Here is a 21,003-nt window from a genome sequence, read left to right as displayed (position 1 = left end):
TTGTGAAAAACAAAACTTTTAATAGATTTAAGAAAATACAAAGCAAGTGTTTCAAGACTTCTCTTCAATAATCTTCCTTTTTTGCACATGGAGATGCTTTTCCCTCGGGCTGGTCTGCCAGGTCATTTTGCTCAAAGTACCTGCAGAGTGGAATGTTAGTAAGTTTGGGGTTTTTTTTAAAGAAAAACATCCCATATAGTGACAAGTGTAAACCTGTCCGTAAAGAATCGAATACCTGGCGACTAAACAGATCAGTAAGTTGAGAGCAGGGAGCTTTTCATCCTCTTGACTTCCCTGTTAGGAAAGAAAAAATAACTTTTAAGTCAAAAAGCTCAGAATCAAGAAAGTTTTTGTACCAATGAGCAGCGCAGCTGAGCACATCTCCTCGCCAACTGTCTGATGCAGGAGTGAGCTTCAGGCAGCAGAGGCTTCTCCAGGCTGGCTAACAAGGCGTACAACCAGCGACCCTGGAAAGAAAGAAACAAACCATTAATTACCACGTCCTCCTTACTTATGGATCTCTATTTATATTCTACTATCCATGTTGCCATCTTAAAGTGATCCAAGGCTATGATGGGTTGGCTGGGCGGCCAAGCATTATTGAGAGCTGTTCTGGTTGATGCTACCGAGAGGGTTGTATAGATGTTTCTTGTCGTACAAATTAATAATTTATAAAGTAAATAAGGGGGAAACATGTTCATGACAGTTTAGGAAAGCACAACCTGAATAAATCCATGTATAAATTGCTCCGAATTATAAGGCGTACCATCTTTTTTTAAAGAAAATTAAATGCTTTAAAGCAGTGTTTTTCAACCTTTTTCGAGGTTCAAGGTAAACTTTTCCATTGGAAAAAAATCATGAGGCACACGACCACCCAAAATGTAAAGTAAAAAAAATGGAACTATGTAGATCTCTTTTTACGACTTCACATCAACCAATCGGTCCAACAACCATATGCGTGACATACAATGCAGCCAATCTCAGCTCTCTTATCTTTTATTTGCAGATAAATAATGTTTTTTGACCCATTAGGTCAAATTTTATATTTTTCCATGGCACACCTGACGATCTCTCAAGGCACACTAGTGTGTCACGGCACAGTGGTTGAAAAACACTGCTTTAAAGTGTGATTATAGTCTGGAAAATATGGTTAAAAAATTAAACAGTCACTTCTTAGCAGTTTTCGTTAAATGCAGAGGGGGTTACCGAATGTAACTCTTAACTTTATTCAATAAAAAGACACCTTAGGCTACACCTTAAACTCACCAGTTGTGGAGTGAAATCCGTTTCTTCAAACCAGCTGATGAGAATTTCCAGAACCATCAGCACCGTCGACTAGCAGGACACAAATACGTCAAAAGGATGTACTGGGTTAAAACACGGGTTTGTTCATCTACCTGGCTGAGTCTGCTCACGATGCTCAGTAACGGAGGGAAGCCGGTCTGAACACAAACCCCGGAGGATCAATCACAAACCTAGCGACACGTTCTTGAACCGCGCAGTGATACGAACCTTGCTGTAGTCCAGACCCGGCTCGTCTTTTACATCCGCTTGGCAGGAGGTGACGTCTCCCAAACAAAACTTCTTCCAGGCTTCTTCGTCGACGGGTCTCGGCTGTGGATCGTAGAAAAGAGTTAAAGCATAAAAAATAAAAATAAAAACTTCTTCAAGGTCACTCACGATCACGACGTTGTCATCGAGGCTGTGGCTGCTCCACTCTTGCCTGTTCTTCGCTATGCTCTGGACGGCAGAAAAAAAATGGTTTTAAAACTAAAATAACGTTCTCTTTATGCGGAGATGATGACGCTTCACCTGTCGGACTTCTGAGAAGTTGCCGACTTGTATCTGTTGCCACCGGAGACTCGGACAGAAACCCACAGGAGCCGCTTGAAATCCTGCGAGCTGGACACCATACAAAATGGAATTTTAAACAGTTTAATAACAAAAATCCGAATTACCAGGCGTATATAAATATACCACCTATTTAAAAGAACATATCTAGGTTTATTAATGTGTGTTTACTTACCGATACATTTACTGTTTGCTTCTTCAGTTTCTTAGGGTCGATCTGGGCAACGACCACCTCTGGACACAGCGACGCCTCCAGCCTATGAAGTGTCAGTTTTTAAAAATGATTTATCGTAGCAAATATAGTAGTGAAATATATCAGATTATTACTGGACTTGACGAAGATATTCTTGAGGGTTTCTCGGCGCTGCGTTCAAGTCCAAATCCAAAACGCTGTCGTCAAACTCGAACGGAAGCTGTCTCGGCATCAACTCCTCCACGTCGGACTTCATTTTGCATCCGAACTGTTTTTTTTATTAATAATGTATCAATGGTGGATTTAAAACTATTTGTTCCCTTTCGAATTGTCAACAACATGCATTGATGGACGCCATGTTGGAAATGTGGCGCGGCATGATGACGTTTTATTTATGCTGCGATCACCGCAAAAAATTATATATATATTTTTTATTTTGTATGAAAACGTTTCTTCCAAAAAACTAAATAAATCGGATAATTTTGTTGTTATTTAAACGTTTTTGATAGATATGGTTGAAGTTTCGCTTTTCCATGTTTTTAATTTTAATTTAATGTACGAATATCAGACAAACCTTTCTTTGGTTTTCGTTGTTTTGTCACGAAATTAATATTCGAATGTAATATGGCGTACTTTTTTTTAGGTGTTGTCATGGTGACGACGCTACCAAAAGCACAAAGTTCACAAGTGATCACGTGACGGCAAGAACCGTCTAAACAAATTTCACTTGACCTGCGAAAAGTCTCATAAGATTTATAAACAAAACTATATTCATAAATGCATTTAAATGTATAAATACAATTTTATTGTGGCGATTATTTTTATTTTCACACTATTTCGTGTGTTAATGATTATCCAGGAGCTTGATATCTTATCTATCGTTCTCCTCTCACCACTCAATCTTCTGAGCCACCGAGGAAGCTCTAGATTCAATGTCCATTCACTCGTATTTCTCTTGTTGCTTTTTCTGATGTGATCCAAATCAGCTTAAAATGAATGCTTTGGTTGATGTTGCAATCGCATGGAGTACTTTTGTTATTTTCCTGACGTTACCTCGCGAGAATTCTGGATTGTTGTCCGACTACAAGATCTGTGGAGGATCTGGATGTGAAAGTAAGTTCTTACCTTTGCTACTTTAACTTAGATGTTGATGCTGTCTTTTCATTTTTTCCATGGTTTTCTCTGAATAGTTGGTGGATTCTGTCATATTGATCATGTATAAGTTTAACTCCAAGTGTTCTTTGATAACATCTGCTGTGAAGAGTAAACAACATTTTCAAACCAAAATATGTCCAAACATCAGCTTTAAATGCTCCTAGAGTCAACTGTATCCTCTCGTCCTAAGTCATCGCCAGGATTTCTCAGGATATGATTGATATGATTTAAAAGATCATAACTAAATGTTCAAATGTAACCACAGAGCTATGGAAAACGTGGAAAAAAAAACAATATTTTTATTGTAGTGAATGTTTATTTGACTGTGTAGTTTCATTATTTTGTTGTAAAAAATTGAAATACAATGAAACCTTTTATGTATTTTCAACTGTATTATGTTTTTTGTTTTTTTTTATATATCGGGGATATCCCAAGAACTAATAAGCTATGTTTTTCAAAAATAAAAGCAACATTTTTTAATAGTCAAACACTATTTTTACACTGTTTATGTTATTTAATCAACTATAAAGATCAGGATATTCCTTTACCACAATCTATATGTATTAAAAATGTATCCTCCATTGTGATTGCCCCTAAAACCTTTGTGTATTTGTTTTCTTTCCAGGTCCTCTGAGCAGGGTTCACGCCATAGTGGACCATCGTGGCAAAGACTGCCGTTTCCTAAACTTCCAAAGAGGAGAAATAATCACCGTTTACCAAAAACTAACCGGGACGAGAGACGACCTGTGGGCAGGAAGTGTATGTTGTTGTTGTTATTACCACTTGAATAACTCGTGAGTTAATCAGGCTTTGAAACAAAAGGATGTAGTTGAGGTTACAAGACGGTTACATCCACTTATCCCGGTGACGTCCAGCTGACGTCAGGACTAATACGAGGAACATAATCTCGTTTCAGATCAACCAAAACTTTGGATATTTTCCAAAGGAGGCAGTAAAAGAGGATCACATTTACACCACCGAGGAGAAAGTATTTGAAACACAGGTCAGTACTGTCGTAGATTTTTCTGTTTAAATCTTCATATTTATTGTGTTTTATTTTTTTCAGAAATCGGATTTCTTTTGCATGAATGAGTTCGGCTATCCTCTTGACACCAGTCATCTGGATACCGAAAGTAACGGCGAAAAATTCATAAATCAGGAGTCCAACTCAGCAGGTTCGCAGATAGATGCGACCGAACATCCTTCAGAAGAACCTACTGCGACAACAACTTTACCAGAAAGCGAACCCGATGGAAACGTTGCCATTGAAAAGCAATCGCTCGAGGATCTGGACGAACAAGGTGGGTTGGAGTCGTCTTCCTGGATGAGTCCGTCGACATGGTTGGGTTTTACAACAGAGGAGCAACCCGAGGACCAGGAGACAAGCGATAATGTCGCAGAGAATCAGGCTCAGAATTCTGTTTCCTCGTCCAGTGAGGAAGATAAACTAGGAGACACGGAGTCTCTCGCTTCTACTGTCTCTGGATGGATCGGATTTGGAGGAAATGATGAAAAGATCGGTGAAGATAACGAAGGCGAAGCTAGTTTCAGAAGCCGAAAAATGAATCTGGATCTGGAAGGTGGTCAGTTGCAGGAAGACATGGGAACATTCGCCTGGTTGGGGGACGGGATCTCCAGCACTCTTGGGTTGGGCGGTAACAATCCAGAACCAACCGTTGCTGTTAACAAGGAATCAAATGAAAGAGAAACAGAGCAGAGATCCAGCTCCTGGTTCGATCTAGGAATCAAAGACATGTTGCCTTTTGGAAAAGACGAAAGCGTGGATGCAGAAACGACATCCGAGGAAACGTTAGAGGATAAACATCTAACAAGTAACGCAGAACCCGTCGATACAAACACTGGTTCTGTTGAATCTTTTAGTGAGGTTGTGTATCGACTTCAAGGTCAACAAGATGTGACGAATCAAGATGATAAAGTGGCGCAAGAAGTAGTTAGTGAATTAGAAAAGTCGGTGAAGCAAAATCAAAGCGCTGGCTTAGATGATCAAACAGGAGATGACGCAGAATCCGAAGCTATTGATCACCAAGATGACACAGGTGGGATCGATGGAAGTGAGAAAATGAATCTGAGAAAAGAAGACGACGATACAGAAGCAATGTTTTCCAGTGATCCTTCAATCACTCAATACGTGGATGGAAACATGGTCGGTGTGGAATCGTCAACCCAAGGTGAAGACTCTGAGAAGGAGGACGACTCAAAGGAAACTGATGTCAATTTAGGAGCTGATGAAACCCCAAACCAGACGGAGGAAAAAGACGAACAAGCTCTACAGGAAGTGCATGAAGTAACGATGGATGACAAAGAAATAGAAGTAAAAGAGGTTCAGGAAGAGGAACTTCATGTGGAATCCATAGAGGAGTCGAGCGTTGACTCCAGGGAAGACGAGAAGTCAGAGTTGAAAGCAGAAGAGCAGCAGATGCAAGATGATGGTGAAGTGGATTATGTGGAAATAACTGAGAGTAGTAAATATGATGAAGATGTTGTGAAGAAGGAGGAGGAAGATCAGGAGATGATACAAAAGGAAATTCACCTTGAGATGGTCCAACCAAAGACTGACATAAAAGACATAAAGACAGAAAAGGACAATGTTGAGTTAAACCCTGAATCTCAAGAGGTGGAAATAGATGTTGACGCAGAAGTTGCAGAAGAAGTTGAGACACTTGGGAACGAAGATGAACAGGAGCAAACAGGGGAGGAAGAAGAACAGATTGGGATGGTAGATGAAGAGAACGAAGAGAAGCCAGAGTTAAATGCAGTAGAGCTACAAATACAGGAAGAAAATATGGTGAATAATCTGAAAATAATTTATGAATATAGTGAAGTTAAGATTAGTGACGCTGGTAAAGAAGTTGAGAAATTGGGAAACAAAGATGAAGATAAGATTATCGAAGAGGAAAAGGAAGAGGAGGATACAAATCAGGAGGAACCCCAAGAAGAGACTGATAAAGAGGAGGACCAGGAGGAGCAAAGAGAAAAGGATGAGCATCAGGCGGTCACACAAGAATGGAGTGAAGATAAGAATAAACAGGAGCTACCAAGAGAAGAAGAGCAGGTAGAAAAGCCTATAGTGAAAGCAGACACGGTACTGGAGAACGAAGAGATAGAAGAAGAGGGTGGAGGAGCGACAGAGAGTGCAGATGTTGTGTTAAAGAATGTGGAAGAGATAGAAGAGAAAGAAAATCGACTTGATGCTCAAGTTCAGATTCAGGACGATGAAGAAGAAGTGGAAAACCAGGAAGTGGGAGAGGAACAAAAGGAGACAGAGGAGAGAGAAGAGATGCCTGGAAATATAGAAGAAGAGAAAAGTGATATAGAGACTGAAGATAAGGTTCTAAAAGAGGAGAATAACGAGGAGGCTGAAGGTGATGAAGAAAACCTAAAAGAGGAAAAGCAGGGAATACATCAGATTGTCTCAGAAGAAGAGATGAAGCGTGAGAGAAACCAGGAAGTACTAAGAGGACAGGAAGAGAAACGGGAGGAAAGGCTAGCGGCGAAAGAAGATATGACATCAGAGAACAGAGGGATAAGAGAACAGCTGGTCAATGGAGAGAAGGAACAGGATGAACAGGAGATAAAAGAGGTGGAAAAGCAGGAGCAGCAGCAATTGAAGGACAATGACTTCTTGGAGGCGACGATAAAAGAAGAAGAGATCTTAATGGAAAAGGGTGATGAGCAGATGAAAGACAAGAAATGGGAGATAGAAGAAGCAGTAGAGGAGAAGGGAATTGACCAGATGGAGAGAATAAGAGAAGAAGTGAAACAACAGGAACTCGTGGTTGAGGATGATGAGAAGTTGGAGAAAGAAGAGGAAGAAACCGAAGAAGAGAATGTCAAAGAGGATGAAGAAGAGATGGTTGAAGAGGAGAAGCAAATGGAGGCAGCAGCGACTGAACAAGAGGATTTGAAGGAGCTGAAAGAAGAAGTAATAGGAAGAGAAGAACTGAAAGATGTTCAGAATGAAACACACCTCGACGGCACTGAGACAGCAGAAGAAGAAAAGGATGGAAGTGAGTTGGAAGAGAAGGAAGAGAACCATGATGAGGAACATCAAGATGATCCTCAAACAGACCCAACGAGTGACATAGGTGGGGATGAGATGGAAATGGGTGGAAGTGGAGAAACAAAAATGGCGGGTGAAACAGAGGGAGCGCTCGGCCTTTTCAAAAATGCCTTCTCTTATTTCGGAAGCTCACCAGCCACACAAATGAACCAACCACCAGAACCAGGTTTGGGTTTAGAAGATCCAGATCAGAAGAAAGAACCAAAACCAGACCCGACTTCCCAAACACCCCCCGCCCCGAGGAGTCCACCTCCAGAGATGGAAAGAGTCAACAAAGCTCTCCTCAAACAATACAGGAGCCTCGTGGCTCACGTGGGTCTGGACCACATGAACGTCCTGATGGATCTTTTCGGACAAACCAAACTGCAGTTCCTGGATTTCATCGTGGGCCAGTCGGAGGACGCCATTGACGAGAACGATAAATCCATATTGTTGGACATAGAGACTCTCCTTCAATACCATAAGAAAGGTTTGGCGACACCGGGCGAAGACAAAACCCGGGTCGCGCTTCAGAAACTCCAAATAGTTCTGGATAGAGTGAGAGAAACGTTCGGCACCAGAACAGACTTTGAAAAAGAAACACAACAAGGTATATATTCAAAGAAATATTTAACTTTAATTAGATACAAATCACTGATGGACTCATTAAAAAATGCCTTTATTTTCCTGAATACAGACAGTTGTGATGGTCTTAGATGCCAGTCAAACATCAAAACTGAGAAGCACAGCATCGACGAAAAGTCAAAAATGGAGAAAGACGGGCTCTTAGGTGAAGAGAATGAGGAAGCAGAAAGACAGAAAGACAACATGCCAAATACAGGAAGTGTCTCTCTCATAGAGTCAGTGGAAGGTATGCAAATAAGTCCATAATCAGGCTCAAAAAATATCCCCATGAACCTCCCAAAATGATTGAAGACCTTCATGCAAACTCTTTTAAATCAAAGAATAATTGAGATGTGATGTCATTCTAGAAATTTGACTGTTTTTTCTGGTACTTTTGCAGGGTTTGCGGAGCATTTTGTGGATTTGATTGTTCACACTTCTGCGCGTGTTCAAGAAGCCGGGGAATTCTATTTAAAGGTAATAAACAACAACAACAAAACATTACACATAATGAATTTCAAAAAGAGATACTAGATCAATCTCGTCTCTGCGGGTCTGAAGACCTGTATTGTTTAAGAAATGTAACAATGTGTTCAAATAACACTTGATATTAACAATACATTACTAAAAATAAAAGCTGCTACAAATAAAGAATATAATATAAATCCATTTATTTCCCTTGAACAACAGTTTGGACAGTGTTGTGCAATGAGAATATCTACATGTTAGGGGCAAACAAGATAAGAAATCTAGAGTAAAAAGTAAATAAAATTAAAATTTGATAATTAGATGAATTTACAAAAATAATTAAATGAAATAAAAGTAAGAATAGAAATGTATTTCACGCAAAAAAACGTTAATTTTACTTTTAAGATTTTTTATATTAAACGTAAATCATATACAAATAATTTCATACTTTGTGGCTACAATTTAAATTAATATTTGTCATATTTTTCATCATTTTTATGCTCTTTGTGACAAGATATTAAACACAAGTTTAATTATTTGTCACCTGTTTTCTATTGAACTAAAGCCAGAATGCCAGTGTGGCATTTCACAATTGGTGACGTTTGGAGTGAACCATTTTCAGTTCCTGGGTGAAAACAAATTCTCCAATTGGTAACTTTCTGCGTTTAATTACAGTTTTAATCAATCGTGTTTTTATAAATTCGAATATAGTGACGTATTAGAATTATTAATATTTTAAAAATGCTTCAATAAAAACATAAATTAACAATATATTGACAAAAGTATTGAGAAACCCCCGCCGCCGCTCGTTACAGTTTCTCCCTCGGTGTCGGTGTTGTGAATCGGATCTGAGTTCTCTGTACTACCGCTGTCGTCGCATCCAGAGCTCGGAACCCAATGTCACTTTACACAAGAACTATTTTTGTTGCACACATTTCACATCGACGAAATGGCGGATCCTTCGGCGAGTGACAAACTGGCGGCGGACTTCGAGACCACGGCCCAGGCGTACTACAGTGTCGCCGTGGAGCGAGTGAAGGATGTAAGGTTTATGTGGCAGGTTGTGTTAGCATATGCTAGCTAGCTAACTTCTTAGCCCAACAACTCCTGCATTTTTCGTTATTTAACGTTATTTATCTTCAATTTAAATATATCCCAATGGTTCTGGTTGCCGTGACTAGCTGTCAACGTTCTTTAAATAATTTAAAAGTAGCTTGGACGGCTAAAGCTAACCGGCTAATGACAAGATTGAATCTATTATTAACGATACTTTGTTATGATGTTGCTTCATTGTCAAAAATAACTGACAAATTCAGTACTTACATGTGGGAAAAAAGGAAGATTAACTCCATTTTATTATTGTACATGTCGTTCCAATGTCTTATTAGTATTTGTTTTATTGTTATTTATCCAAATATTTGCATATTTTCCATTCCCTTTTCATATAAATGTGACTTCTTATGCTAGTTTTTTTTTTTTGTAACAGGATTAAGGACACTGTGTTAACCTTTACAGCCACATATTCATCCTGCTTTCTTAGTTTGAAATTCATTATTGCACCTCAGGTTTCTTCCACACACCCATAAGCAAACAGATCCAGCTGTGTGCTTTGAGTTGTAATATATTTTGGACAAGCAACACGTGGCAGGTGTTCCCTTCTTGTTTTAAAACCTTTTACGGCTCTTGTTCACAACACAGTAGTTATTATTTCTTACGTCAAACATCTGCTGTTGATGCATTTTATTTCATCGCTGTATAGCTTTGTAAATAACAGACAGATTCACCTGCTTAAAAAAAAAGATTTCTCTGTTTAACTATAAATCAAAGTTATCCAAATGTATCTTTACTTAGTTTTTTTTTTTTATTAAGTAAGAAGTGAATCCCTCTTCAAAAGACCACACACTTAAATAAAAAGTTGATATAACTTGTCATTACATAGAACTATGTGAATTTTACTTTTTTTCTCCAGGTGGTGTCGTCTTTGCCCGATGACATCCGACCTGGGCCCGACCTGTATGGAGTCCCGTGGGAACCGGTCATCATCACCAGCATGTTGGGCTTATTCACAGTGTTGCTCTTCACTTGCAGATGTTATAGTTCTGTACGTATGCGACATTAACATGGACATCGTAGAACGTCGATATGTAACATCTAATTATTAATAATAACCATTTTTCTGTTTTTGTCTTTCCAAAGATAAAAAGCAGAATGTATAGAAGTAAGTGGATAGTTAATACATCCATGTTAAAATGTTGTTTTTACTGCTCTTGTTATAAGAGTTTTGTTGGGTTTTTTTTCAGGTAAAGAGCGGTCGATGGCCAGTCAGGTTGCTAAAGTACTGGAAGAGAAGTGTGAAGTGCTTGAGACAGTCAGTAAATATCAAGAAGAGGTTTGTATTTTTCCAGTTAAAAGAGTTATTTGACCATCAATTGAACCGGAAGGATTGAATTCCATTCATTTCACTTAACAATGTATTGTTCTTTGATTACAGTACAATGAGCTGGAAGACATCATGAGGGGCAATGGGATGTTAGCGCAAACTCAAAAGTCAAAACACTTGCAGGTAAGTGAAGCTTGTATTCATCGTAATAATACCTTTTTTTCAGACTATCAATCGTTTTTATTTCCTCTGTTTCGCTAGGCCAAAGCCAAACAACTGGAAAAGGCTAAAACGGAGATGGATGGAAATCTAACGCAGCTGAAGGAAGAACTAGATCGACAGAGAGAACACAGGCTGGAACAAGAAAAAAGGGTAATTCATCTTTCTTCTCTAGATAAACATGACTTATTAATAAAAGTTTACTCTTATAGATAGCAGTGCTTGAGGCAAGCTTGAAAACATATGAAGAAGAAAGCAAAGAGCTTCAATCACTGGAGGAACAGGTGCGGTTATGACAATTTAAGGCTGATTTTTATTGACTTTTTCCAAGTAATTTGTTCCTCCTGTCCAGGCACAAACCACCCTGAAAGTGTATGATATGAACAGCGACAGAAAACAAAGAGGTTTAGAATCTGCAGCAGAAGAAAACACACAACTACAAGAAAGCAACGCTCAGGTAGAGTTTCTTGTCGATTTATCTTTTATCTCGGCATGATCTTTTTTTTAATTAAATCTGTCGTTTGTTTGTTAGTTGAGGCAGCAGGTGGAAGGTTGGGCCGAGCGTGTGAGCGAACTGGAGGAGCAAATGAGAAGATGTGAAGTGAGCTACACTGGGATGGTCCAGGACGTGGCCAACAAGGACGAGCGGTTAACGGTAAAGATGAATTCACTCGTTCATGATTGAGCGTGATAATGAGAAAAATTCACAAGAATCCTTCAGTGTCTTTAATCATTTATATTGACATTACTAAATACTTTTCATAAATGAAGTTGTTTGGTTCTCAAGGTCCCTATAAAACCTTTGCAAAGTGCAGCCCCAGGGGCCACATGCTGTGTTTCTGCAGCACTCAGGAGGTCAAAAAAGTGTATTTTTATTTATTCAATTCAACATATAAGAAAACTATAAAGTCTTTTTGTAATTTTTGTTATTTTTTCTATTTACTCACTATGATTTTAAAGTAAACTTTTTATCACATTTAAAATCTATTTTATTTAGGGATTTAGTTCCTTCTTTCTTAAGGCTTGACAGCCCCTTACAGCAGTGACAAGTGTATATGTGGCCCCCGAGCAAATTGAAAGCGTTAATCAAAATGCTATATTTTATTGATCGATCATTGGATTAATACAATAATCTGTGGGATTTTTAGGCCTTGACCGATCATTTGTTACAAATGAAAGTCTGGGATTCAGACGTGCAGGACGGAGATGAGAACGGAACCACTGGAGGGGGAGACGGACAGAGTGAAATCCAGGTCCAAAAAGTCCAGAAACTCATTTATGCTGCTAAGGTAAGTTGTATAACCAGGATGGGTTTAACTGGTCGGAACTATCCTCTCACAACAACTCATTGAACAACTCATTAAACAAAGCCACATCTCTCTTCCTCCTTTAAAACATCCATAAACCCGATTGTTTTTCTCCTCCTCTCCTTTTCCATCCATTTCCCCATTTTTCCTCAACATTTGCTTCTCTTCATTTGTCCACTGGATGATCTAAATGTTTGTATTTATTTCCCCTGAAGCTGAACGCTGACCTCAAGTCAGTGGATGAAGACAAGGACAGGGTGTTTGCCAAACTAAATGATGAAGTCAAAGCAAAGGAAGATCTACAGGGTGAGTTAAGAGTCGACTAAACATTAAAAAAAACTTGTTGTTTTATTGTTTGTTTTTGTTCTAGTGAACATTGAAGAGATGGAGAAGGAAAAGCTTTCCATGAAGATGGACTCAGAGCATTACTCGGAACAGGTAAATTATTATTATTGTCAGTTTTCTTTTACTTTGTTCTCCATAAATACTGTTTTTCAACCAAATTATAATGTGTGTATCAGATAAACTGTATGTGTAATTTATAGTATGTATATGCACATATATGCATGTTTTATAATAACTATTATTATTATGATTTATAATCTGTTTTTATGTTCTTTTAATTTTCATTGGGTTTTTTTTTAATAAAAATAATCTCTCTGAAAGTTCAACTTTCTCTCTTATCAACAATTGTTAAGAGAAAACGACAACATGACTAATTTATAAAATTGTTAGTTTGTCACATCAAGTATTCCAATAAAAAAAACTACAAAAAAGAGAAGGAAAAGTGCTATAATGGTAAAACAATTTATGCAATCTTTATTTAAGGGATATTTTTGATATTCCCAGAGGCTAGTGTCTACAGTAATAAATAACGAAACAACATGACTTTTTAAACGCATGAAAACAAGCGACTGATATTAACTTATTATCATATTTTTCAACCTTTTCAGGTGCAGAAGCTGCAACAGAAACTGCAGATTATGACAGAAATGTACCAGGAGAACGAGCTCAAACTTCGCAGGTATTTCCCCCCGAATAGAAGTAGATACTACCTAAGTTAATAATGTAATGTAATAATAATAATGTTAATAATGTAAAATATTCTGCTCCAAGACTACTCACCGTGGAGGAGAAGGAGCGTCTGCAGAAAGAGGAGAAGCTGAACAAAGCAGACAAAAATATAGCCCTGGCCATCGAGGAGGTCAAAAACTACAAGTACGTTGCCCTCACACAGTTTGAAAAAACTTTTTAAGTACTAAGATTTTTGTGTTTTTTTCTTCTTAAGGCAGCGAGCAGAAGAGATGGAGGAGGAACTGGAGAAAACCAAACAATCGTACCAGACACAAATATCAGCACATGGGAAAAGGGCGAATAATAACTGGGTGAGATAAACAAGAAGTTTCATGTAAAAATATTTGACTAGAACTCTCGTGTTTTATTTTCTATTAAATGTATAAATATTGCATCTATTTTCAGTTGGCTTCTCGAGCGGCAGAGAGAGACCTGACAGACATCAGGAGAGAGAACGCCCTCATCAGGCAGAAGTGAGAATCACATCTTGTTAATTTAGTGTTTGATGAAGGAAACGTTTGCTTCTACTTTTCCTGGTAACGAGACAAATTCAAGCTGATTTGTCATCGTTATCGTTTATGTTGTTAAATGGCGACAAGAGTTAAAGCTTCACTAGAAGTTTCTAGAAGGTCAATGTTTGCTTTTGCGACGTCTGTTTACAAATCCGTTTTGGGTCGCAGGCTCACGGACACACAGTTCAAACTGGACGCCCTCGACAAAGACCCCAACGCCTTGGACTCCCTGGCTCGACCGCTGCCTTTCAGAGGTGAGCGTTTCACTTCAACTATTTTTAATATTTTAAATGTGACTGATGACTCTTCAGGAGAGAGGTCGCCCTACGGTCCGTCCCCTCTGGGTCGACCCTCGTCCGAGACCAGAACGCTACTTTCTCCTCCCACACTGATGGAGGCGCCGCCCCTCCGACTGTCTCCAAGAAGTTAGTAAAGATATTAAATCTATAATTATATTAATTATACAAAATAAAATGAATAGAATGGACGTATAGCTGTGGATAGAAAGGTTCACTATGAATGTTTTTTGTTTTTTTTAAGCATTGGATTATCTTTTTGAATTGAATTCAGTCTTTTGTAGATTTGTTAAATCAATTAGAAATATACATTTATTTTCAAAATGTTTTTTTTTTACACATATAGTTTGATGTTCTAATTCCAATCATTTTTTTTTCTTCTAAATTCTGTATTTTTTAATATGTATTCTTTTAATACCTTAAGTTCTTTTAAATTAAATATAAAATACATTTTATATTTAATTTAAGACATTACCAAACAAGTACCGAGCTACTTGATCAGACTTTTCAGCCAATCATGCGACGGCACAGACAATCCCATGATATATTGAATTTAGAATATTTATTTTTGAATGATAAGAACAAGAATTTCAAACTCTTTCAAATTAAATGATTTAATAAAAACAAAAGGGACCTTTTTAATATAGAAATGATTACATTAAATAACAGATTGTACATGTATTATTAAAATAACATATTTCAATGCTATAAAAAAGAACAACATTTCAGTAAAAAATAATGGTAAAAAAAAGTTTTCATCTTGTAGGTGTTGTTAAAGATTTAAATTATTTTATTGTTACGAGGAAATTTGATCATCTTTCGTCTTCCTGTCCACTTCTTATTTCTATCTTTTCCACCTGATGTTTCAGTGCCTCGTCTTCCACTGGAGCCCCTCGTCCCGGGCGAGAGGGAAGGCAGTGGTCCTCACTCGGACAGCGGCTCCATCTCCCCCACATGGGAGAGAGATCGGAGGGGACCCCCACCAGGGCCGATGGGTCCTCCAGGTCTGTAAAGATCTCCTCCTGCTGCTGACGAGGATCTACGTTTTCTCATGGATTCTCTTGGTCAGGCTACATGTTTGCAGAGCCAGGAGGTCCCATGTACAGACGACCTCTGCCGCCTCCTGGAGTAATGGGACCTCTTCCCCCACTAGGCTCCCACCCACTCGGCCCTCTTCCACCTCATATGCGGGGTCCCCCAGGGCCCCCTCCTCCGGACATGTCAGGTGAGATGATGGAAAAAAAAAGTCTTTTAATTCATCAGAATATTGAATTTTTAAATGTATTGTTTCAAATGTTTTAGAAATGATTAATTTAATGAATTTTTCTAATTAAATTGTGTATTTTAAAGAATTTAATTATGTTTTTTTAATCATTTATTTCCATAAATTCCATATTGAAAGTTGTTTTTATGAAATGTTCGAATTCAATAATTTGTACATTAAAGCAGTGAATTAAAATATATTTGTTTATATTTTCAATTAAAAAAATTGAATATTTTCAAAATGAATGTTTGTTTTTTTACACACAGAATTTGATTTTCTAATTCCAATAATTCAAAAATACAGACAAATTTACAGATCGTCGACGCGTCTCTTTATTAACTATAAAATACCCACATTTTTTTATTTAGTTTAGCAATTCAAACAATTTGATAAAATTATTAATTAAAAAAACATACAACGACTACAATAAAAGAAAAAGTTTCAACATTTTAAATGTTAAATTAAACCCTTCAGTATTAAGGTGGTACTGATACATAATAATATATATATATATATATATATATATATATATATATATTTTATCTTTAAAGTTTGATTTTTCTTGAAAAATAAATGAGTAATTAACTTTTTTTTAATGACCCATAAATCATTTCTAGTTTGTATTTTGATAAAGTAAGTAATGGTTGTGTAACTATGATGTTAAACGCACATCATGCCCATAACGTACTGCAACTATCAAACTGTGATTGACACTTCATTTATCTAACTCTATAACCCAGACGGCCCGTACAGAGAAAACAGTTTCGGACCTTCTGACCCGAACCACAGAGAGGTCAGTTTCTCTTTTAACATGTCTATGAAATCCCAAATCATTCTTCTATATATAATCACATTTTTTCTTCTTTCCTTCAGCTCGGTCCTCCTGATCGAAGGACTCCTCCTGACGCGGATCTCAGAGGCGGAGGATTCCCGCCTCCCATGGGACCCATGGACGGCCCCTTTCCTCGCAGGGGGCCTTACGGACCCCCGCCTCCTGACTTCTACCCGCCCAGAGGTCCGGCTCCCATGATGCCGAGTGAGACCCTTTTACTTTTTACCCTTTTTTTTTTTAAATCTAATCTCAAATCCTCTCCTCCAGTGTGGGCTCCTCCTCCTCCCGGGATGATGATGCCTCCTCGGTTCCCCCCGGGCGGACCTCCTCCACCTCACATGCAACCCTACGGCCCCCCGGGACGCCACCACCCGCCCCAGGACGGTCTCCCGCCGCCCTCCATGGGTCCACCTCCTCCTCCACCCCATCAGGCGTCTCTTCCTCCCCGACCCGACGAGCACCAGTCGTCTCCTCAGGATGTGATTTAAAAAAAGGTAGTTTCAAGTGTTGATCAGAGGTTCTGCCTCGTCTGTGCCATGTGGTGGTTTTTAATACACCAGCAGCATGTTCGTGAGGAACACGAGGTTAAGGTTAAGGATTTCGGCTCAAGCGCGTCGTGCATGCGGCCCGTGTGAGTGTGAGGGGGTTCAATCAAAACCATCCGTCGACCCCCCCCCGTAATTTATTTATTTAAGTGATAATAATCGTGTTATTACTTGAATTGTACGACACCTGAAGGGCCTTATTTGATTCAAGTGACTCCCGAAAAAATGTAAGTAAGTAGAATGTTGTTCGATGACGACTGGAAGCTTTTTTCAAGCTGAATTTTGTACAAAACAATAAAAGAGTATCGACGATGTTTAAGTCAATTTTTTAAGACTGTTTATATAAAAACAAACGGGTTTATTGAGAAAACATCACAGGAAGAAACTTTACGCGACACATTTTCACACAAAACAATGTCACCTGAACGTAGAAAAAAAACGTCTTTCAAAAAAATCACCCCTAGAAACTTGATCGTCGAAGGAAGATTGTGTAGGAAAGAGGTATGTTGTTTATTTTAATATAAACTGGAGTCGTAAGAGGAAGAAGTCGTAGAAAAGAGGTAGATCAGAAAAGCTTGTGGCACATTTTTTCTTTGAACGTAGTTTTGTTTCCTAATGCTGTGGACGGTCGTTTTTTGTGCACTTCCTATATTTTCTCTCCTCAACTCTTGAGGCAAACTTTCTCTCCATCATGATGACTCGACAGGCACTCTTAGGATTCTCACGGAAAAAAATCCGGAAGGTTTGTCGCCACTTTTTAACGGAACTTTAACAAAAAAATAACTACAGCCTCGACTTGTAATGGAAACGCATGCGTCGTTTAAAGTGAGCTGCAGGTTCACATTAACAAAAAAAAAAAGGAATATCAGTTTCGACTCATCTTAAAAGACCTTTAAAAAAAAAAGTCCTTTTTATCTTATATGCTCTCAGCAGTTGAGAATGGATCTGTTTCTGTCGGGTCGGAACGGGAACATGGAGGCGGTGGTGGCGCCGGCAACGGCGTCCGGGTCGGCCTTTCCTCTGTGCGGGCCCAGCGTCGCCACGGCCTGGCGATTATAAAAAAAAAAAAAAAAAAACATAAGTCAATCGTCTTTTAACCATCGTCAGACATTTTTTTTCCGGAACCGAACCTTTCTTATCGCCGTCCAGTCCTCCAGGATGTCCAGGTCGGGGAGCATGTAGACGATATACGGACGTGAGAGACGTTAAGGACGCATTTTGTCACGTGATTTAAAAAAGAAAAAGACGCAGAAAATCAAGGATATCGGACACGACGGAAGGTCGTCTTTTCTTCTTATCCGGGCTGAGGGCGTCTCTCCTCTTTTTCCTCCCGGCTAACTCGTCGTTCCAAAGCTCTGATGAAGACATTTTTTTACTCGTTTTATCTCCTTCCTTCGTCGTTCTCCTCACCTGACGTGATGTCTATGCTGTGTCGGTCTTCCTCCAGTCGCCGTATCTTCTCCTCCAGCTCGCTCTGGACTGTGTCGAACAGCAGTAACTTCTCACTCTGCTCCCAGATAAAAAAAAGAGTATAAATAGCTGAAGTGGGCAATCGAAAAAAAAAAGGTTTCGTTCCTGACCTCCCAGTGCTGGCACGCCGCTTGGATCTCGCACTCGTACTTGTTCTTCACGGACTCCAAACATAGTTCCCGGTAGATTCCTGGGCGAAGGGAGTTTGAAGTCATTGTGGTTCACATGGAGGTTGTGTCAGAAAGTGGTTTTCCAGTTATTTCACCTGCGACCTTGGTGCGGACCTGCATGTTCTCCAGGAGAACAGCGAGAGGCTCCAGGTACTCGGCCGCTCGACCCGCCTCCACCTCCGTCAGCTTGCTGCTCACCTGGCTCAGGCGCTCGCGGTATAGCCTTAGAACAAGAACCCTTGATGACACGTTACATGATTACAAATATACATCGATAGTTACTTTATTGATCCCCAGAAGAGGTGCGAGAAAACACTGATATATCGCAATGTCTTTTCACAATACTTGATGTGTATATATATATATATATATATATATATTTTTGGGCTTTCAGATTAAAATACATAATCGTTGTTCTTTTTTTTTACATTTTAATAAAGTGTTTGTACAATAAATATATACATTTCTTAAATCTACAATTAACATTGATATCGATGCCGTTTGTTCATTTTTGTGTCGCAATTAAACCTACGGCCGCAAAATGTTAGTAGTCATCACGTCTTGTTCAGTTAAAGGAACACTGAAATCTTGACTGAGCACAAGAGGATACAGTCGCAACAGCAGCTTTTAAATCTGATGTTTGGGACACATTTTCTAACGTAAAGATGAAATCTGGCAATGACTGAGGACGAGAGGATACAGTCGACCCCAGCAGTTTTTAAAGCTGATGTTTGGACATTTTTTTCTACAGTAACGATGAAATCCGGCGATGACTGAGGACGAGAGGATACAGTCGACACCAGCAGTTTTTAAAGCTGATGTTTGGGACACATTTGTCTAAAGTAACAATGAAATCCGGAGTTGACTGAGGATGAGAGGATACAGTCAACTCCAGCAGCTTTTAAGTCTGATGTTTATACATATTTTGCTAAAGTAACAATGAAATCCAGGCGATGACTTAGTACGAGAGGATACAGTCGACTCCAGCAGCTTTTAAAGCTGATGTTTGGACATATTTTGCAAAAGTAACTTTGAAATCCAGGCGATGACTTAGTACGAGAGGATACAGTCGACTCCAGCAGCTTTTAAAGCTGATGTTTGGACATATTTTGCAAAAGTAACTTTGAAATCCAGGCGATGACTTAGTACGAGAGGATACAGTCGACTCCAGCAGCTTTTAAAGCTGATGTTTGGACATATTTTGCAAAAGTAACTTTGAAATCCAGGCGATGACTTAGTACGAGAGGATACAGTCGACTCCAGCAGCTTTTAAAGCTGATGTTTGGACATATTTTGCAAAAGTAACTTTGAAATCCAGGCGATGACTTAGTACGAGAGGATACAGTCGACTCCAACAGCTTTTAAAGCTGATGTTTGGACATATTTTGGTTTCAAAACAAATGAAAACAGTTACGACTTCGTCAAGAGTCATGTGGTCTGTAAATTCTACAACACCAGAGTCAAGTACTTGACAATACTACAAACATATTGTTACTACAGTATCACAATATATTGTATCGTTGTCCCTGTATCGTATCGCCAGATTCCAGTCAACACACACACCCCCATATTCAAAGCTGTTCTTACTGGTCTTTGAGGTCAGTGAACTGTTTCTCCAGGTTGGACATCTCATCGAGACACTCCATCCTCCTCCTCTCACAGTCCTCTTCGTCCATTTCTGCGACAAAAATACAAGCATTAGACCCGCGACTGGACCGTGAGCTATAACTTTTCCAAGTTCACCGGAGCTGTCGCCATCCTCCGACACGGACGAGGTGTCGGAATCTTCCTCCTCGGAGCTGGAAGCCTCCTGGTCCTGCTCTTCCACTTCCATGTCTTCTGCCGTCGTGTCTTTCTTGTCTCGGTCTCGGTGCACCGGCATCACAACTCCAGCCTGACAGCGACACAAATCCTTAATACTGTTTTATTGAAAATAATATTTTAATCGACAATAATGGTTTACTTTTGCTCTAAGCGATCAGCACGTATATAAGAACATGTTAGATTTATATAATAACCCTTCATGATTACTTTGATTTAACAAAAATATACGATTTTAATGCATCACTAACGTATGTAAACAGTGTTTACACTTTGTCAACAGGCGCAGATTCCTATGGATACCTTCGATCATCACTTCAAATAGGAATCTTCTTTCGGTTTTAAAATACAATTTATGTGGCGGTTTTCTTTTATTATATTAACATTTGTTTTAAGAAAAAAAGCTAATGCAGTTGTGCTAATTGCGTTAGCATCTTAGCATGCTAGCTAGGCTAATAACTCGTCCAGAAAATCCTCAGCGCTAACAAGACTTGGTTTTATCTTAGAACTCACCACGTACTCGAAGTCTTAACAAAAGTCACAAACTGTTAAAAACGAATCATCCACAGCGATTACAAAGCCAGTTACTGTGGCCACGAAATGCTAAAAACAAATCTCGGTGGGCGCTTTTCAAGCGTGCTGGGAAATGTAGTTCACCCGTGACGAGCGTCATCTGCCCAGTGGGAGACAATAACAGACAAACAACTACAATACCCACAATTCATTTCTCAATCAAAGCGCTCGAAATACATGAGAATAGTT

At 39.0% G+C, this 21,003-nt stretch overlaps 3 protein-coding genes across 3 annotated transcripts; 1 reads left to right on the top strand and 2 right to left on the bottom strand.

Moving 5' to 3' along the window:
* Positions 1–5: 5 nt before the first annotated feature.
* Positions 6–2,428, bottom strand: gemin2 (gem (nuclear organelle) associated protein 2). The gene is made up of 10 exons (XM_087779736.1): positions 2,179–2,428; positions 2,027–2,108; positions 1,813–1,902; positions 1,681–1,740; positions 1,513–1,614; positions 1,398–1,442; positions 1,267–1,335; positions 357–467; positions 236–294; positions 6–140 (listed from the first exon to the last, which is right to left on the bottom strand). The coding sequence occupies exons 1-10, from the start codon at positions 2,298–2,300 to the stop codon at positions 65–67; spliced, it is 816 nt and encodes a 271-aa protein (XP_087635862.1). The 5' UTR covers positions 2,301–2,428; the 3' UTR covers positions 6–64.
* A 576-nt stretch (positions 2,429–3,004) lies between these two features.
* mia2 (MIA SH3 domain ER export factor 2) lies at positions 3,005–17,094 on the top strand. The gene is made up of 28 exons (XM_087779642.1): positions 3,005–3,157; positions 3,825–3,958; positions 4,116–4,202; positions 4,266–7,869; positions 7,957–8,130; positions 8,284–8,360; positions 10,321–10,452; positions 10,548–10,569; positions 10,652–10,740; positions 10,843–10,914; positions 10,993–11,103; positions 11,163–11,234; positions 11,303–11,407; positions 11,483–11,605; positions 12,099–12,239; positions 12,473–12,563; positions 12,628–12,695; positions 13,211–13,281; positions 13,374–13,475; positions 13,546–13,642; positions 13,737–13,804; positions 14,012–14,097; positions 14,155–14,268; positions 15,009–15,143; positions 15,209–15,364; positions 16,144–16,196; positions 16,277–16,439; positions 16,503–17,094. Exons 1-28 carry the CDS (start codon positions 3,037–3,039, stop codon positions 16,721–16,723), a joined length of 6,489 nt encoding a protein of 2,162 aa, XP_087635768.1. The 5' UTR covers positions 3,005–3,036; the 3' UTR covers positions 16,724–17,094.
* On the bottom strand, positions 17,095–20,878 carry brms1la (BRMS1 like transcriptional repressor a). Its single transcript, XM_087779643.1, has 9 exons — positions 20,755–20,878; positions 20,164–20,314; positions 20,008–20,098; positions 18,516–18,643; positions 18,361–18,440; positions 18,191–18,287; positions 18,046–18,135; positions 17,911–17,975; positions 17,095–17,826 (listed from the first exon to the last, which is right to left on the bottom strand). Exons 2-9 carry the CDS (start codon positions 20,300–20,302, stop codon positions 17,707–17,709), a joined length of 810 nt encoding a protein of 269 aa, XP_087635769.1. The 5' UTR covers positions 20,303–20,314; positions 20,755–20,878; the 3' UTR covers positions 17,095–17,706.
* Between the last annotated feature and the right edge of the window lie 125 nt (positions 20,879–21,003).

This window comes from Callionymus lyra, chromosome 18 (assembly GCF_982586985.1).
Source record: "Callionymus lyra chromosome 18, fCalLyr1.hap1.1, whole genome shotgun sequence".
Classification (NCBI taxonomy): Eukaryota; Metazoa; Chordata; class Actinopteri; order Syngnathiformes; family Callionymidae; genus Callionymus; species Callionymus lyra.
The sequence above is the reverse complement of the archived record's forward strand: the minus strand, read 5'-3'. Positions and strand labels throughout refer to the sequence as shown.

What these genes read in the sequence shown, in the direction of transcription:
- brms1la (XM_087779643.1), bottom strand. Translation starts at nt 20,302, where the DNA reads ATGCCGGTGCACCGAGACCGAGACAAGAAAGACACGACGGCAGAAGAC. An exon ending in CGGCGTGCCAGCACTGGGAG is followed by an intron (nt 18,288 to 18,360) that starts GTCAGGAACGAA and finishes ATCTGGGAGCAG; the next exon opens with AGTGAGAAGTTACTGCTGTT. An exon ending in CAGCATAGACATCACGTCAG is followed by an intron (nt 18,136 to 18,190) that starts GTGAGGAGAACG and finishes TGTCTTCATCAG; the next exon opens with AGCTTTGGAACGACGAGTTA.
- mia2 (XM_087779642.1), top strand. Translation starts at nt 3,037, where the DNA reads ATGAATGCTTTGGTTGATGTTGCAATCGCATGGAGTACTTTTGTTATT. An exon ending in TCTCATAGAGTCAGTGGAAG is followed by an intron (nt 8,131 to 8,283) that starts GTATGCAAATAA and finishes GTACTTTTGCAG; the next exon opens with GGTTTGCGGAGCATTTTGTG. An exon ending in CTGACCCGAACCACAGAGAG is followed by an intron (nt 16,197 to 16,276) that starts GTCAGTTTCTCT and finishes TCTTTCCTTCAG; the next exon opens with CTCGGTCCTCCTGATCGAAG.
- gemin2 (XM_087779736.1), bottom strand. Translation starts at nt 2,300, where the DNA reads ATGAAGTCCGACGTGGAGGAGTTGATGCCGAGACAGCTTCCGTTCGAG. An exon ending in CGGATTTCACTCCACAACTG is followed by an intron (nt 468 to 1,266) that starts GTGAGTTTAAGG and finishes CTTTCTTTCCAG; the next exon opens with GGTCGCTGGTTGTACGCCTT. An exon ending in CTCAGCTGCGCTGCTCATTG is followed by an intron (nt 295 to 356) that starts GTACAAAAACTT and finishes CTTTCCTAACAG; the next exon opens with GGAAGTCAAGAGGATGAAAA.